This window comes from Choloepus didactylus, chromosome 5, assembly GCF_015220235.1.
Source record: "Choloepus didactylus isolate mChoDid1 chromosome 5, mChoDid1.pri, whole genome shotgun sequence".
NCBI classification, from domain to species: Eukaryota; Metazoa; Chordata; class Mammalia; order Pilosa; family Megalonychidae; genus Choloepus; species Choloepus didactylus.
In genome coordinates this window covers 112,702,304-112,720,784 of record NC_051311.1, presented here as the reverse complement: position 1 = coordinate 112,720,784, position 18,481 = coordinate 112,702,304, and the positions used below count along the sequence as shown (strand labels likewise).

General features: G+C 38.2%; 1 protein-coding gene across 16 annotated transcripts in view; it reads right to left on the bottom strand.

Moving 5' to 3' along the window:
* Positions 1 to 325: 325 nt before the first annotated feature.
* The window catches only part of PPP1R9A (protein phosphatase 1 regulatory subunit 9A), a 429,978-nt gene continuing 411,822 nt past the window's right edge, over positions 326 to 18,481 (bottom strand). For 7 of the 16 annotated variants that reach the window (XM_037836700.1, XM_037836701.1, XM_037836699.1 and 4 more), the window contains 5 exons: positions 12,695 to 12,893; positions 10,615 to 10,734; positions 9,274 to 9,297; positions 7,955 to 8,137; positions 326 to 6,650 (listed from right to left, as the gene is read on the bottom strand). In XM_037836700.1, the coding sequence (XP_037692628.1) occupies positions 6,438 to 6,650; positions 7,955 to 8,137; positions 9,274 to 9,297; positions 10,615 to 10,734; positions 12,695 to 12,893 (739 nt within the window). In that variant the 3' untranslated portion in view covers positions 326 to 6,437. Of the gene's footprint in view, positions 6,651 to 7,954; positions 8,138 to 9,273; positions 9,298 to 10,614; positions 10,735 to 12,552; positions 12,894 to 18,481 lie in introns of those variants that run through there. The other 9 variants (XM_037836702.1, XM_037836706.1, XM_037836710.1 and 6 more) reach the window with 5 other exon arrangements.

Sequence of the window (18,481 nt, the reverse complement as noted above, 5' to 3'; positions counted from 1 at the left end):
TTTTCCTGGCTGAAAGGTACTGGAAACTTTGATGATGAAGCAGTGACAGGGGACAGAAAGATGGTTGTGGGAGTTTCTGGTGGAGGCTTTGCTCATTTAACTTTATGCCCAGTTCCATAATTGTGCTTTCAAATGTAATTCTAGCTGCCAATTTACACTTTATTAGAGTTAAAACTTATTTTTAGTTTCATTTACATGGAAAATGTGCACTTTGCTCTTGATTGATAGATATATTTTGACAGTTAATGCAAGTTTACCCAGTCAAGGCTTATTTTAGTTGAAGGTGAAAATGGGAAGAGGAAAAAAAATTACAATGACAGATCTCAGTATTTCTTTTTTTTATTGCATTCGTTGTCTAACAACAATAATACTCACTGGCAAGAAATTTATTTACACTGACAAATTAAATTTAATCACAGGTATTTTTAGATTGGTCAGAAAACAAGAGACCTTTGTGATATTTTGCTTTGAATGCCTCTGAAAACAAAAGAGGAAGGAATGTCATTTGAAACGGAACAATCTAGAGAAGTATATATTAACCAAGCACAAGAGAACAATTTTGACATGGCACTATTGTCTCTTCCATGCAAATGATGAGACATCAAAATGTACAAATTAAAAGTTTCAGATAACATGCTACTCATACTTACTGGACTTAAAATTACTTTCAAACAACTTTTTCCTTTATTGATATATAAAGAAAAGTGAAAATAAATCAACTTCTGACAGTGGAATGGAATTCATCCTCTTTTTCCCCCCAGCTGCCCAATTTTGTTAGTAACGTGTAGCAGGTAAACTAGTGGTTTAATTGCAATACCATTAAAAAATACAAAAACAGTAGTTATGACATCAAATAATATTAAGGAAAATATCGACATATATATTTTAAGGATTTCACTAAGCACTAACTAAATTTGATGTTGTTGGGAGGTGTTAATCTAGCTGGAGTGCCTCTTAATTCTCACATTTTAAGGCAATTTATTTTTGGCCAATTGTTCTTTCATGAATGAATGATTAAATCTTTAACAGAAAACCTGAGTCTATGAATAAAATAGCTGAAAAAAATAGGAGTGTACACCTTCCAACAACATAGTCATGCTCACATCCATTTGCATTATTTTTGGCGATAATCTAACCATGCCATCACTGGACACAAGAAGTAAATAAATGGTCAGGTGATGGCAACGCTGCCATCAGAGAGCCAGTAATTATGATTTAGGCATCACAGCTATCACATACGCATTTCAGAAGTGTGAGCAAATGCACAAGAATAAAGAAGTGCAATTTTTTAGCCAAGAAAACTACAGTCTGCAGTTGAAAATGCCCAAAGCTGCATAAACGTCTTCTGAGCTCCAACTCAGCAATGTGCAATCTTGATGTCAAAGCATTAAACCAAACATTTGAAGAAATTTTATCTTTCTAAAATACCAAGTATTTAGTGAACCAATTTTACCAAAATATATAAACATGTAGAAGGATAAGTGCATTTAGTAGAAATACTTGCATTAAAAAAATCTTTTAAAAATCTCATGAGCCATTCAATGTATACACAACACAAAAAGTAGCAATAAGGCTATGACTACAGCTCTGGGTCATAACTGACATTACCAAGTTCCAAATACGGTATTTCTTTTTTTTTCCAAGCTCCATATAGAGTCCTCCTTTTTTTATGTCATGTGATTGCTGTGTGTGTTGGTGTGTGTGTGCGCATGGTGGGTGATATATTCACACGTATGTAGTTCTATACATCTACATAAGTGGCATGCACATTATTAACAAGTTTGTCTGTTTCTCTTATTCCTTACCTCTTGTTCATCCTTGAATTCCTAGCAATTCTGAGGTTCGGGTAGGGCCAAAGATTGGAAGTCATCATGCTGCTTTCCTTTCCCTCTGAGGATCTGGAAGCAGGTCATGTGCTATGCTTGTTCCACATGCTCACATATGTGAGCCTTCAAGTAACAACCAACCCCTCGACACACCCACACAAATACCCACACACAGGCATGCAGGGACCCTTTGTCTACTGTAAGATAGAATTTGATGGTTTCATTTTCCAGGGGGAAACTGATTCCGTAGGCTTTTTCTTTGTCCTCTAACTTTTCTGTTGGGCCTACTCCAAGTTGCTACTTCAAGTTATTCAAACATGTTTTGTCTGGTGTTATTTTGTCCCCAGTGTTTTGGACCAAGACTAAATTTCCTGAGACTTTAAATACCCAAGACAGATGCAAACAAAATCTGCCTACATACCCAGGCTGATTTTCAGGGGTGAATTACTGAAACACATTCAGATTTCTTGCAACATTGATTTCTTTTGAGAATTAACCCCCCTTCACATTATAATGAAAACCTAGTAGAATATATATACATTTTAATTCTGAACCTCATCCTTAAATGCTTAGCTTTAGAATACTGTACAGCTAGATCTTTGATTAAAGGTAAATTTGGAGAGAGATAAATTTTACTTTTTCTTCTCAAAAGCACTAAGGTTTTAGCATTAACTAGGTGACATGAACCCTGGAGGCCACTTTCCACCGAAGTGAAATGCCCCTGATCTGCAGTTCTACTGGAACAGTACCTTTGGTTATTCAAATGGAATTTGGTATTTCTTAAATATCTCAGTGAAAAGTGAGGGGGTGGGGGTGGGGGCTACAACATATCAAAAGTATAGACAATTCTTTTAGAATTGTTGGGAAAATTCACTTTAAACTTTATTGAACACTATCGTTAAAAATCAGGTTTCTTCTCTTGAAGCTTGGTCTATAGAAACTTTAACACATAAATAAGTTACAATCTCCATATAAATGCAAAATTTCATTTACCTTCTTTTACACATTTTTAAACTTCATGTTAAATCCTATTGCACAAAGAACCCTAGATAAGAATACTTTGTCTTCACCTGAAAACCATAAAAACTGAGGTACTGGATCAAACAACCTCTGACCATTTTCTAGCTTGGGCCTGGGCTAATTTAAGATTTTAGGCTAGAGATGATTGTAGGATCACAGGAAGTGGCAAGGGTTAATTTGGTTCCTCTCTTGTCCCCTTGCCACTTTGTTTCCAACAACAAAAACAACAGAGTAACACTACAGATGTTCCCATTTCACTTCTGCTGAAAGTTGAGTTTGGCATCAGCACCTGTCATACTGCAATCAGGAACTGATGTGAGTTAAAAATGCTTATGCGATACTGGCAGTGGGGAATCAATGTCAACCCCAGCTAAATAATGCTAGACGCCGAACAATTTTATTGTCATAAAACAAAAGGTGGACTTCATCAGTGTGTCAAAAAGGGCAAAATTAGGTTTCTGACTTATCACCCAGAAGTAAACTTCTGATTCAGGCAAAGAGGGATGAGAAAAGTATTACATAAACTGTGAGTTACTTCAAAAGAGAGGGTCTTAAACCAAGTAACCTGTTAGAAAACTAATGTCTCTTAATGGCAAATCCTGACCCAGATATTTAGTGCATACAGTGTTCTCTGTTTTGATTCCCATGCATCCTCTCCCTACTACCCAAACCAAAGCATTACCTAACTCAGAAAGACGTTCGGCTGTTCTTAGTGTCGTACCGAGCTGTCATTTAGGAATATAGCTCATGATGACCAGAAATCCCCTTTTTATTCATTTTCTGACAATTAAAAAAAAAAAACTGCAAAGATTCATGAACCAATAATTCTGTGTTGAACTATATGGAGACTAAAAGCTTCTAGCATTAAAGTAGGAGTTGTGCAAGACACTGGAACCCAATTAGGCATCATGCATTAAAGTCAAAAGAAATAATAGGAAAAAAAATGCTCATAAGATCTGAGATCCTTCACTTTCTTTTCATATCCTTCTATGGTGCAATTTACATCTTAGCTTTGTTGGACAATCAAATTAAGTGCCTTTTACAAATTCAGCAATTATATGTAGCAATGTTAACATAACTCACTGAGACCTAAAATTACTATAATTTAACTTTAAGAAAATCAAAAATTATAATATAAACGAAATGACTTGAGACATAAGAATTTGATTTACAACAATGTCAGCTGGACATTGATTTAAACATTGAAAATTTAAAAATAACGTTATAATGCAGAACAACAACCCTTTTAAGACATTTAAGAAAATGCAATATAATAGATCATAAGTTATGTGCAGAGACAGAGACCTATAGACATTTCTAGTATATACATCCATTTTCAAATATTACCAAAATGTAAACATAACTTAAGATAATCACCCAACTTCTATTTCCACTCTTGAAATGAATACAATGAAATTTCCAGTGTGTGATCCAGGTCATTTTCTTCAAAGAAAAGCAAAAAAGGGCAAAAATTTACAATAGCAAACACTAGTATTACCAGATCTTGACTAAACTCGTCTTTTAGTACTAGAAAAGGCTTGCCAAATTTTGTAGTTCATTAATAATGTTTCTTGTTTCTCCTGGTATTAATAAATAGCAAAGCACCAGGCATCTCAAGATATTAAACAGGATATCCTATATGGCAGTTTAATCATCATACCCCAAATGTAGAGACAAACTTACTTTGGGGCTTTGATAACTGTAAAATTCAATGTTACTTTACGTCAGCGTTTCTGAGGACTGAAAGAATGATCTGTACCTCACAACAAAAGAACTGAAGCTTAGCTCTGTTACTCTGGCACTGAAAAGAAAACAGGCCTTGGAGAAAGGACAGGATTATAAATTTCTAGTTTAGATAATTCCAGAACTCACATATTCAGACAAGCCAACAAAACAAAACAAAACAAACACAAAAAACCCCACAATGTTTAAAATGTGAGAAGAGGCTATATGGGTAAGAGCCCCCTAAAATTATCTCTTATTTGTAATCTCCAAGCTCTGTGTATATAACACACCCAGTGGAAGGTATCGACCGTGCTAGGAACAGAGCAGAGACCCCTATTTGGTGAAGGAAGATACCTGTCCAAGAATTTATACTGCCTCAAGTCTTATTTTGAAACTTGTCACTTGGAAATGTCAATGGATGACCTCACTTTTAGAGCCAATGTATCAAAGACAACCAGATATAGGAGCACAAAAAGCAAAAACCCATCACTTGAAATTTCTCGAGTTTATTTTTTCTTCCTTCTGTCCCAGTTTCCTGCACTTGAATAAATTAGGTGAAATACTGAAATCCTTAATACTGGTTTTAAAATAAATATAACCTCCTCCACTGCCAAACTGTATCTTATATATTGCTTTAAACAAACTTTAACTGAAAAGTAGAAATTCTAAAGTACAGAAAATAATGACTTAGAAACCATTTAAAATATCTCTAAATTGTAACTGACAGCTCTCCTTTACGGAACATTCTGTGTGCTCAAAAAAATTGGTTCTCTGGTTGAATGTTACTCAAATCTAAATTTTCTCTAACTGGTATTTCTATTTTTCTTAAAGGTACATTTGTTAAAACACTAACTGAACCCACCTGGGAAATCTTGAGCAGAATACACGTAACGAGTTCCTGATTGTGGCATAGCAAGGCTGAAGGCCAGCCAGAATGTTCCCCAGGAGAGGAAACCGAGAATGCTGGTTTCCTTAAAAATCAATTTACTTGTCAGAATTTGTTGGGGGTGGGGGTGAGGGCTATATTGTGCGTGTCAGTACCATTGAAATACTGAACATGGAGCAGTAGCAAAGTACACTGAGATCCTATTACCCGATGGCTACATTAATGTCTGATTTTCTCTTTGTTCAGCTGTATCTGGAGGATACATTTTACCCTTGGAACACATCCAAATTTTTAAGGCTTTTGCTTCCTTCTGGGAATGACAAACACATGTAATTCTTTTCTGTCTTTCTGATGCCCAGCAAAGCAGAACAGCTCACTTGCCTTTTCCTACAGCAGTTACGTGGCAAAGTACTACGTTTCCAGGGTGATGTTGTCTCACCGTACAGACACGGAGATGAAGGGGAACCTTTCCCACTCATGGGAGCAGATTTCATAGCCGTAGAAGTATTGATCCCAGATCTCATGGCAGAGTGATACTTTTTGCCATGCATATCTGTGTAATTACCCAGTTTCTCATACTGAAAATTCATGGTGCTCCATTAACAGCACTGGGGGATCACGGTCTTGTTGGGTGGGGTCACGTTGGTTCTCCAAGTGACACAACACACCCGTCACAACACAAGATGTTGGTAAATGAGAGAAGAGAGAAACACAGCTACTTTGCATCTCTCACAGATGAGATCCCTGGTTTGTTAATTAACCAAAGGTGGCTTGGGATTATTTCCAAAGGTTAAAATTAAAAGTGTACTCAATTATTGCAGAAAATGCAGTTACTCAGTACACAGTTCCTCAATATGCCTAGAGCAGCATTACCCCCGTCCTCAGTTTTTTCATTCTCCGGAGCAGAGCAGGGCAGGAAAAGGTGGGGGCTTCTCTTGGGCCCTCACTCCCACCCCACTGCCTGCAGGGCTGTTTGTGTGTTACTGCTCACCAATACCCTCTGTAACATCTGAAGTAGTCTTTTCTGTCTTTTTGGATTTCCTTTGCATTTGCTCTTGTTCCTTCTTCCTCAGCTTTTCTCTTTGTTTTTCCATTTTCTCTTGAGCCTTCCGAGCCTTCTCTAAAGACAGCTTCATTTCCTTGAGTTTTTTTTTGACAACTGCTCGGTCCTGGGGCGATGTCATTCCAAGAGCCTAAGAAGTAAACACATATATACAAATGGAATGTGAAAAACTGATGACCCCTTTGCTTATAAGAAGATTGACATCACATTGTGTTCAAACTCAGAAACTAATTTAAGCATAGGTAGAAGAGGTAAGAACTGAGGAAGAACTGATTACATTTGCCAAAAATCTACATGGGGATGGACACTTTTATTTGTCCTTTTGTTCTTCAAAGTTCCTAGCACAGTACACCCTAAACCTCATTAAGTAAATGCTTTTCAATTTGGCAATGAATGGGTGAATGAATGAAAACAGGGCACAACTCTGCTTCTCCAACACTTGGGCCATAGACATTTACAGACAAAAGTATTGCTATGCACATCAATATTTTCAAAGGGTACGAGTGGGCACCTGCTGCCACAGAAGACTAAGAAGGGCAGGAAGAATTGAAATAGCTTCCTTTCTGCCAATGCAGTCACTTACAATGAGTACCTAAAATGTCCTTGAGACCAGGATGCCCCTGTCAGGATGACTAGCCATTCTTTCTCTGCAGCAGACCTATAAAGGGAGGCTGATTACAATGAGGAGGTTGCTAGATGAGCTTGGAATTTAGAATAAGGGGTGGGGGGGTTGGTTACATACTTTAAATGTTTCATGACCTTAAGAATCAACAGCCAGATGCATCCATTTTTTCGACAGGGACAGCCTTGTCAATGGGGCCTTCATATTCACAGGCTATTGATTGATCTCTAACCTTTTCAAGACTGTCAAGAGATACTCATCTGCCTGTCAGTCCAGCAGGGGTTCTGGGAGGAGGAGAAGGAGACTGGCTCTAAGCTGCCTTTTGCCTTTTTCTACAGGGGTGGGTGCCACCTCAGCCTTTTAAGAGAGAGAGACTTGATGAGTGGAGATGAGCGTGTGATGGAAGGGATGGGAAGAAAGTTCTGGGGAGACTTCTGGAGTGGTGAGCAGGAAAAAGTAGCAGTGGAAGAGAAATGAATAAAGAAAGGAGGATTAATGGACCTTGGTCTTAACTCTGATGTGATGTAAAGGTCCACACTAGCCATTATTAATACTCATACTACGTGTGAAATAAGTGGAATTGATACATGGACCAGGTGTTGCTAGGTGGAAGCAATGGAGTGGGTCCCGAGTCTCCCAATCAGTAGCCAACTATTTGATTTAGAACTCCTGGTGGGCTTTCCAAAACTTCATTTACTATTCAGAAACAATTCAACTTTCTGCTGACTGCTGATTAGAATTATCTCTCAGATATGCAGAATGCTCTTTAATGAAAACATTTTAGGTGCTAACACAGACATATAGTTCTTTACCTTAAGTTTATTGCCATCCAACTGCAGGAGTTGCTCTCCAGTGATGTTTTGGGCACTGAATTCAGATACATACTGCTCCAGATTTAGGCTCATTAACCAGTGAGAAACCTGCTGCACACTCCATTCATGAACGGCCCGATTCTGACACTGACTGTGTTTGGGAGACTGTCCATCATCAAGGATCTGAGATAGGAATGTTACGCAGTGATGTTAAAGGACCAAAATGCTATGGCTCAGCTTGGTATATTAGGCTGTAAAAAGGAATTCCTTGCCTACCAGAGCCACCTTTATTTTTAAATCACAAAATAATAAGTTAAAGGTTCTAGTGCATATATGTATGCGTGTGTGTATACAAATATATACACACATACACATAGTTAGAAGAAATAAATTTGTTTTTAGGTATTTGGAAGTAAAAAATAGCCCCCCAAATAAACAGCATTTTTAATGTAGGAAATGTAATATTGAGGATACACTCTGATGTTGCAAGCGTTCACAATGAAATACTTCGGCAAGATTATCAGATACAGAAAACAAATATTTCATTAATCTTTTCTATACGCAATGCAACACTCTGAATTTGTCCTCCAATACGACATTAGAGATATTTAAAAATGCATTTATAAACTATTGAGGTGTCTTCCACTTGGAAAGGAGAGCATTAAGCCCTCAAGCATTCTTAGGGGAAATTTCATGTCCATTATTTCCTTTGAACAGCAAATCAAACCTGTGAGAAAGGGCAGGAAATATTTATAATCATTTTTGATAGAAGAGGAAACTGAGGTTCAGAAAGTCTCTAAGATCTGTTCAAGATCATGCAACTACTAAGTGGTAAGTCTCGACATTTAGTGTTTATATTCCAAATTCCAGGCTCTGTGCACAGCAGAATATTGCTTTTCATAGTGCAAAGGGACAGTTTGGATTCTAGAACTGCTAAGCTGAGAGGAGATAAAGGCAATGACAAGTCTTGGAGGAGAGACAGGAGTCATCTCCGTGACCCAAGTAGGGAACAAAGAAGAGGAGATGAGGGAGGCCAAGATGAAGGCAACGGAGATGAAGCAGAATGGACTGTGTCAAGGTAATGGTGATGGGAGCTAAACTGAGGAACTCTGGAGATGGAATGTGGAGAACCCCTTGATGCAATAAAGTTTTTAAACTAAGATATAGACAAGGGCAGACAGTGAAGCTATTTAACACAAGAAAATCCTCCACCACAGAGGAAAGTTTCCTTGTATGTTCAATTTTTAAATTATTTGCAAGGAGAGAAATGAAGAGAAACAGCATCCCGTAAGCCACCATACAGCCCACTGATAGCTCACCTCGTCATCTATCATATCCAGGCTCTGAGTGAGGGAGCAACAAAAGAATCAAAAAGAAAAGTGTTACAGAAACAGAAGGCATAACATGTCCAGTACAAAGTTTTAATAAAACTAAAATTGCACCAAGCCTGAAGAATATGGCAGAAAAGTTTAAGAGGAAAAAAAAAAGTTTTCCAAAACAAAAATTATGTTATAAAAGAATAAATAAGAATATTTAGAGTGAAAATATTTTTGTTTACAGTGTTGCCCACCCCCCCCCCCCCCAACGCTATTTCTTTCCTCTACTTATCTCTTGGGGCACTAAGTCAACCACAAATGAAATTTTTGCCTCTCTTGTACACATTTATCACTTGATAATTTTTAGCAATGCTATTTTTGGCCCTAGCATCTAAGTAAGTGGCTCTCAACCTGTTTTCTCTCTGTTGGGAGTCACAGACACCCACTCAGCAGGCTGTCTCCCAGCCCCTGCCTACCCTCCCCCCTTTTCTATTGTGTACAGATGTTCCAGTCTGTTTCCATTCAAAAGGCCTGACCTGAGCAGGGTGGGACCTCTCAGTGGCAGGGCCCCCCACCTTGGGGTGGATAAATAATCAACACTCAAACAGCACAGGGTCTCTCCTCTCCAACAGGAAGTGGGGTGTGTAGAGCTGCCATCCACCAATCTTGATCTGCGCAGTTGGCCTCTCTGAGAGAACGACCAGATGCGATCTCTCCCCCTGCTCCTTTGGATGTTTTGTGCTATATAAGTAATGAGGTGGACATCTGCTAAAAGCTTCGGTAGTGCCAGCACCTGTGTTCCCACAATGCACCATGTGTAGCAACTCGTTCAACACCTTCTTTAGGGGAACTGTGCCTTACTATCGCGGTGATTCTCAACGAGGGAGCAACATCTTATTTAGAGGGAATCTCAGAACCTGGGGGCAGGGGTTATGGTGGGGGATGTGAGAGAGAAAGGGAATGGATGATTTTTAAACTCTCAAGTGATTTCTGAGCCGTTCCCCATCTTTGCTCTCCAGTGCTCAGGTTCTCTATTACCACATCTCGGTTCAGACTCATGCCATATAAATCAGAGAAAGGCCATGGAGGAGGTGTATGTGTATGTTCATGTGTGTGTGTATTGTAAAGAGGTTCCTGGGCAGTTTACAGAGGCTTGGAAACAATACTTTTCTTTCATGTTGAGAGAGAAAGGAAGAGAAATCATAAAGATTTCATACTAAATATAAAATCATGCTCCTGATGATTTATATGCAAAATCTACCCTAAAAATATTTTCCGAGAGATAGTTCACAAATAAGATGTATGGTTTAAGAAAACAGTCTACCATAAATGCCATTAAAGTACCTCATCTGAAGACAGTGCTAAGGACTGAGAGAGCCCTGGTGTTCTGGGCTCTGCTCCGAGGCCACTCAGGTCTGCTGAACTGGTACTGCTGGGACTAAAGTCATCATTGAAGGTAAAATTCTGCAAAAATAAAGCTTGGTGTTAAATAAGCATAGTGAGAGAACCAGACGTAAGGGTGTTTGCAAGTTCTAAAAAGGTTCTTTCTAAACAATCTTATAAGGAATTCATGTTCGGTTTGGTGGTGACCTTCAATCAAGCAGTGGTTGAGAATAATGCCTCTTGTGGCTGAAAGGGAATTCTGGGCACTTTCTAGCTGATAAAAGGATAGGTGTTTTAGATAATTGATTCTTCACTCTCTCTTCAAGGGTACAGAATTCATTGTCCTCTGCAACTGCTCAGAGGAGCAATATTAATAAGCCTATCTCTTTGGCCCTAATTGTGATGAGTAACAGTGTAAGTAAAAATACAAGATGATGTGGAGAGGCTGAGTTATTAGGAACAGATGGCAATCCATATTAGAAAGGTAGCTATAGCACCCCCTGGGAAGGATTGCTGGTTGTTGGCCATGATAAATAGTGTGAGAAATGGCAGCTCCTCTCCTGGATGTACCCTTCAAGATGGTGAATTCTGAGGGGAGGTCAGTTTCTGATAATACACCAGTAGTTACATGCTAAAATACAACTTTCATACAGCTCCTGCTGAGTACCGAAATGCTGCAGAACGGATACATGTCTCCAAACAATCACCGGGAGGGGGGAGTATGTTAAATAAAACTTCCCCAGAACTTCATTAAAAATGTTCAGTGAATATTAAAACTAAATAAATTAACAATGAATAGGTAGCTGCATTTGGGAAATCATTTTAAATCAAATCTAACATGTAAGATACCAAAATGTAAGATAATGGTAGAATTATTCAAACAACATTTAGATGTCTCAGATCCCATTTTGAAAATGTTTCAAAGCAAAGTGGTCTATTGCTGTCAAAACTTCTTTTTGCTAATAATTCTAGAACAGCTGGCTTCCCAGGAACTCTAAGCACTTGACCAACACCATCATGTTTCATATTCCACTTCCTTCCTTAGGAACTGGATCTTTAGTTTTTGATTAGGTTCCCTTGTATTGGGTTTACTTGGTTGTCAAGAATAAATACCATATCAGAGGCTGAAGAGTTCAGTACCAAACAAACTCCAAGGTTTGCTAAAACTTCAGAAAGGGAGTCTAAATCAGAGTACACAGAGCTAGGATAACAGAACATTTCAGCAGGAAGGCACTGAACACAGAGCATTACCATTTGTCACTGACCATGGAGACACAACCCCAAACCCAAGTCAAAACCCTTTGAGCTGTTGACCTCAAGAAAAGAAATTCAAGAAACATTTATCACATATTTCTGTTTGAGAAAGAAAAGTGAATACAGATAAAGGAGACCAAAAAACGTGAGAGTTAGCCACTGCATGTGTTTCAAAAGAAGGTTAGATAAGGTTTGCAGCGTCATGCTGGAAATAACCAATTATGCGTTTGAAAACAAATAACATCCATGCATATAATTCCTAACTCTGCTAAAGAACTTTGGTGATAGAATTACAACAGTTGTTAAACATGGCAGTTTGATATTAAAAGAAAAAATAAGGAAGGGTGCTATGTCAGCACTGGTTTGTTTTAGAGCTATTGAACATATACTCAATTCCAAATTTATTTGTTTTCCAGCAAATCTTGAAAAATGCAGTGAAATAGTTTTGTAATATAATTTAAAGTGTAATACTTGTTTCATGATTCAAATGCATCTTTCCCAGCATGACTTAACTGTCAAACTGAGATTAAACAGCAATATGTGAAAAGACAGGCAAATCAGAGAGCAACGGATAATCTAGAACGGAACAGTATTAAAGAAGGTGATGGTTAAATGAGGCTTTCTTTTCTCCCACACAACAAATACCATGCACTGTTTATTGTAGTGTTATCACATTGGTTTCTTGGATCCAGAGTATACATATAAGTTGAGAATGCCTTCCAAATATTGAAGAGGAGGACAGGTTTGGGTTTTTCTTGTTTGCTTTTTTAATCCATGTGTTTTCTACCTTGGACCCCTGTTTATCTGAAATTAGAGTCTCAGAAGAAGGCTGAAGGGGACTTGTAGGTGAAGGCAGGTTCCTGAAGGAATAGGATCCTTTTCTGTTTTCATTAAACCATGAGAAAGGCATGCAAGGCGAGAGAATGGAAGCCTGAGCTGCGGAGGATGGCTTGGATTTCCAGTTTTCCAGCTTGCTTCTGAAGATCCTATTTTATGAAAAGAATGGAAGTGTTAGACAATGAAGGGGCAGCTGCAAGACTGACTAAACAGAATTCTGAAGGGATTCTGAATAGCTTGAAGTAACAGTTTAAGAAATTGTATAATCTTAATAGCTATCTTTTTGCATCTAAGTGGATTCTAAAATAATAATCAACATTTTCATATTACTATTAACCTGGTGAATTTTTATTAAGTCTGCCTAATCAGTGTTATGTGGCTGTGTTAAAATCAGAGAAGGGCATGGTCTTTTAGGAATCGATATTAGGTTAGTTGGCATAGCATTCAATTGATCTGGGTGACATCTCAGTGCTTCATCACTAGTGACATTAGCTCATGGCCAGCATTCTCTCCTGTCTTCCTATTATCTCATATTTCCAAGGGTCTGAGACATTAGAAAATGATATATTTAAATGATTCAGATATTTCAGGGCCCATAATTCTTTAAGAAGAATACATATTATATTGGTTTTTCATTGTAATCTAGGTGCCTTTACAAAGGTAGAGAACCAGACCTGAAATCCTAATATCCTAGTTTGATGTGCAGAGTTATCACCTCCTGAGTACATGATCTCGGCACTTTTCTCAGCACTGATTTTCTCACCTGTAAAATGTGGATAATTTCACATATCTCATATGCTTGCTGTTAAGAATTAAATATAATATATTGTGAAGTGCTTTGGAAACGGTGAAGATATAAAGGCTTATGTTTATTGTGTAACATTTAAAGTATTCAAAGGCATTTGAGGAACACAGTTTGAAAACAGATTTTTTTTTCTTAATGCAGGTACTTTTATATTTGTATTTATATTTTAGTTAAGAGAAAAATTAATTATCAGGAGCCAATTAGGAATGGGTACTGGTTTATGTGCATTGTGGAATATGCCCAAATGATATTTGATGGAACACCTATTATTTGACAGCTATTGCTTTCATGACAACAAAGATTCCTTTTCAATTAAAAGTGCCTGAACAAAACTCCATTGCACAACTTCTGTCCCATATGCATACTGAATTTCAACCTTCTCACATCTCATTTCAAATATAACATTTTGAAATATTATATATTTCAAATTTATATAATAGTATAACCTCTGATATAGTATAATTCCTGCTCATTTCCAAAGATAATTGTGAGAATCAAATGGGACAATACATGGAAAAGCATCCTGTAAATTGAAGAGCAAAAACAATGTAACAAGACTTTAAAGAATCATAACTAAAAAGAATGGGAAGTGAGTGAGGTTTTGGAGGAATATTGAGGTCAGTAGATTAGGTGAGTAAAATTGTTGGTCACACTAAAGATTCCAGAAGATCTGATGATTTTAATGGTGCATTTCTTTTTTGAAGAAACAAAGGGGTCTGCAAGGAATAGTAGAGAAAGACTAACCAGAGATACATCAACCTGCCTTTTCATCCTAAAGTCTAAACTAAAGAAAAAAATTTGGATCCTCAAATCTACCAGTTTATTACCAAATGATGAGGGAAACAGTGGCACAATAACTGGACTTAAGAAAGCATGTTAGCAATGCAGATTTGTTTTCTGTAAGGAGCATTTTTTATTTCTGGATCAGGGACCAGTGTAATGTTTCCCAAACAAGCCTAATAAGAATCATCTGATAGGGATGACTCTCCAGCATCCAGATCTACTGAGTTCGCATTTGGGGGAGGGGAAGGGGGGCGTTGACTTGGGATCTATATTTTAATATATGTCTGAGTTGATTCTCTAAGTTTTCATTCATTATCTATATTTATTGATATTATCCTGAATGGGCTATCTGTCTCGGAAGTAGAGCAGAATTATTACTTACTTACAGAAAATTATTGTGCTGGTTCCCAAAACCCCAATTTCTCCCTCCAGAGAGACGCAATAGGAACTAGATGGCATCCTATACATGGTCTACAATGTAGACAAGGAAACCCAATAATATGAATCTGGATGGTTATAAAAAACAGAGAGCTGTCCTCCCTCCATCTGAGGAAGGAAGAGAAATCTTATCTCTTTAATGTAAACAAATTTAACTTGGCAAGGTTCTTGGGTTCTTACTCTTTGGAATGTAAATATACATTTGTTGGGGGAAGACAAGGGGAATGTCTCTTTTGACCTGGGTCCCATCCCAGCCCACGCTTCCCTCATAAAATGTAGGCACGTGACTCTGGGGAAGTAAATCTCTCTGAACTCTTACTATCTATTCAGATATAATTCAATTTCGAATGCTTATCTTTTAGCCCAGGTCCCAAGTTCCAGTAAATTTTTCTCATAAAGTCCTAACTGTACAGAAATGTAAAAACATTTTCCCTATAGTCCTATACTCTTATAGGGTATGTCTGAGAAAAACCGGACCTGATGATTCCCATGGTCCCACTGGTTATAAATTTCTCAATTAATCGAAGTAATGGGAATTTTTACAGAGTTTTGCCCATAATTTCAATAAAGTATTGAAGTGCTAAAACACATGGATACTATTTTAAAGTTTCTTAATAGACCATAATTAATGACAGCAGGGCAGTATTTTTCTACTTCCAAGCGAACTGCCTTTTTAACAATGCTTTAAAAACCACCTCCCGGGATTCTGGGAAGATGATGGCATAGAAAGAAGTGGAAGACTTAGTCTCCCCCAGAACAATTCATAAATGAACAAAAAACCAGTAAATAACCTGGAATAACAGCGGGGAGACAAACGTGACTGTACACTCAACATCCACCGACATGAATTGGGAGGAATGCCCGAGATCACAGCATAAAATCTGTAAGTAAAACTGTGGACCCGCGCTGAGAGCAGAGAGCCTAGAGCCGAGAGCCCCTCCCTCATGGAAGCTGCGCCATGCACTTTCTCAGCCCAGCTCCAAGTGAGGTTTTAATATTAACTGCTCAATACAGACAGCGAATCCTCAGTAAGCAGACAGAGGCTTTTGGTGACAACCGACCTTGGGAAAATCGGGGAACATATCTGTCTCAGGATCGGGAGCCCAGAGGATCAGGTGCTATATCTGGCTGACGGGTGAACATGGAATTTTTTCTGTCCCTTGCTCTCTCTCTGTGGAGAAAACCTCAGCTGTTCTCAGCCCACAAGGCATTGCAGTAAAGACAGCCTCAGACATTCTGCATTCAGAAACGAGCTGAGAGCCCCGCGGCACAGCCCAGCGGCCCAGGGCTTCCCTTGAGGGATGGCACACACTGATGATGTAGCACAGCATTCCCTCAGCTGAGGGAGGATCGCGGCTGGGAGGGGGGATCCGCTCGGAGAACCCAGGGGCGCTATGCCAAGTCCGGTGGTTTGTGCAACACCGAGAGAGGTGGTCTGGGGCTGAACTGAAATGAAGGCTTAGACTCTTGTGGCAGCCTTGAATCTCCTAGAACCTGGGAGATTTCAACAGTAGAACTGCCCTTCCTCCCTGGCCACCCGTACACATGCCCCACATTCAGTGCGGACGGCTCCAGCAACACACCCAAACTGAGTTCTCCAACTGAACACACAAGAATCATTTCCTCACACTCCACGGAAAAAAGGTTGAGAACTGATCTGAGGGATATAGGTGACTCACAGACACTATCTGCTGGTTAGTTAGAGAAAGTGTACATCACCAAACTGTGTCTCTGAAAAATTAGATCAATATCCTTTTTTTTGATACAACCTGAAAGAACCCTATCGAGCAAAACAAATGCCAAGAGGCCAAAAACAACAGAAAATCTTAATGCATATGATAAAACCAGACGATATGGAGAATCCAGCCCCAAACACACAAATCAAGATTTCGGAAGAAAGCTTGTACCTCGCAAAATTAATCAAAGAACTACAATCGAAGAACGAAAACATGGTAAAGGATTTAAAGGACATCAGGAGGACCATGGCCCAGGATATAAGTGCCATAAAGAAGACCCTAGAAGAGCACAAAGAAGACATTGCAAGAGTAAATAAAAAAAATAGAAGATCTTATGGAAATAAAAGAAACTATTGGCCAAATTAAAAAGACTCTGGATATTCACAATACAAGACTAGAGGAAGCTGAACAACATCTCAGTGTCCTAGAAATCCACAGAACAGAAAACGAAAGAACAAAAGAAAGAATGGAGAAAAAAATCAAAAAAATCGAAATGGATCTCAGGGATACGATAGATAAAATAAAACGTCCAAACTTAAGACTCATTGGTGTCCCAGAAGGGGAAGAGAAGGGTTAAGGTCTAGAAAGAGTATTCAAAGAAATTGTTGGGGAAAACTTCCCAAACCTTCTACACAATATAAACACACAAAGCATAAATGCCCAGCGAACTCCAAATAGAATAAATCCAAATAAACCCACCCCAAGACATATTCTGATCAGACTGTCAACTACTGAAGAGAAGGAGCAAGTTCTGAAAGCAGCAAGAGAAAAGCAATTCACCACATACAAAGGAAACATTATAAGACTAAGTAGTGACTACTCAGTGGCCACTATGGAGGCGAGAAGGCAGTGGCATGACATATTTAAAATTCTGAGAGAGAAAAATTTCCAGCCAAGAATACTTTATCCAGCAAAACTCTCCTTCAGATTTGAGGGAGAGCTTAAATTTTTCACAGACAAACAAATCCTGAGAGACTTTGCCAATAAAAGACCTGCCCTACTTCAGATTCTAAAGGAAGCCCTACCAACAGAGAGACAAAGAAAGGAGAAAGAGATATAGAGAATTTTAACAGACATATATAGTACCTTACATCCCAAATCACCAGGACACTCATTTTTCTCTAGTGATCACAGATCTTTCTCCAGAAGGGACCATAAGCTGGGACATAAAACAAGCCTCAAGAAATTAATAAAAAAAAAAAAAAATTGAATGTACTCAAAGAATATTCTCCAAACACAATGGAATACAAATAGAAGTCAATAATTTTTGAACTATAACTCCACTATTTACTTCCTACATGATAAAAAATACAAAAACTCTAAGGACAAATCAGTGGTTTTGAACTCAATGTAAAATATGTAATTTTAGACAACTATATAAAGGTGGGGGAATGAAGGAGTATAGGAACATAGTTTATGTGCCCTATTGAAGTGAAGGTGGTATCAAAGAAAAACAAGATTGATAGGGATTTAAGAGGTTAATTTTAAGCCCCACAGTAAACACAAAGAAATTATTAGAGAATATAACCATAGAGATGAAAAGTAGAGTATGGGTTAAGAGAAATGGGGGAAGGGGTAATGGGGAGTTAAGAAATGAGTGTAGGGTTGCTGTTTGAGGTGAAGGGAAATTTCTAGTAATGGATGGTGGGAAAGAGCATAACATCATTTTAAATGTGATTAATCCCACTAATGGAAGGCTAGGGAGGGAGTGGAATGGGAAGATTTAGGCTGTATATATGTTTCCACAATTGAAAAAAGAAAAAAAAAAAAGTCTAACTAGACGACAATTGAATGCTAAGGATGAACTTGGATGGGATTGGAGGGTGGAGGACAGGTGGCTCGAAGGGACACAGTTGAGACATAAGGAAAAGGAAATATAGAATGTAAGCATTGTATCATTGTTGAATCTCTTATACTTTTTAGCTGTGCTTAATGGAATTACGTAAAAGAATGTTCTTGTTCATGGGAAGTACAT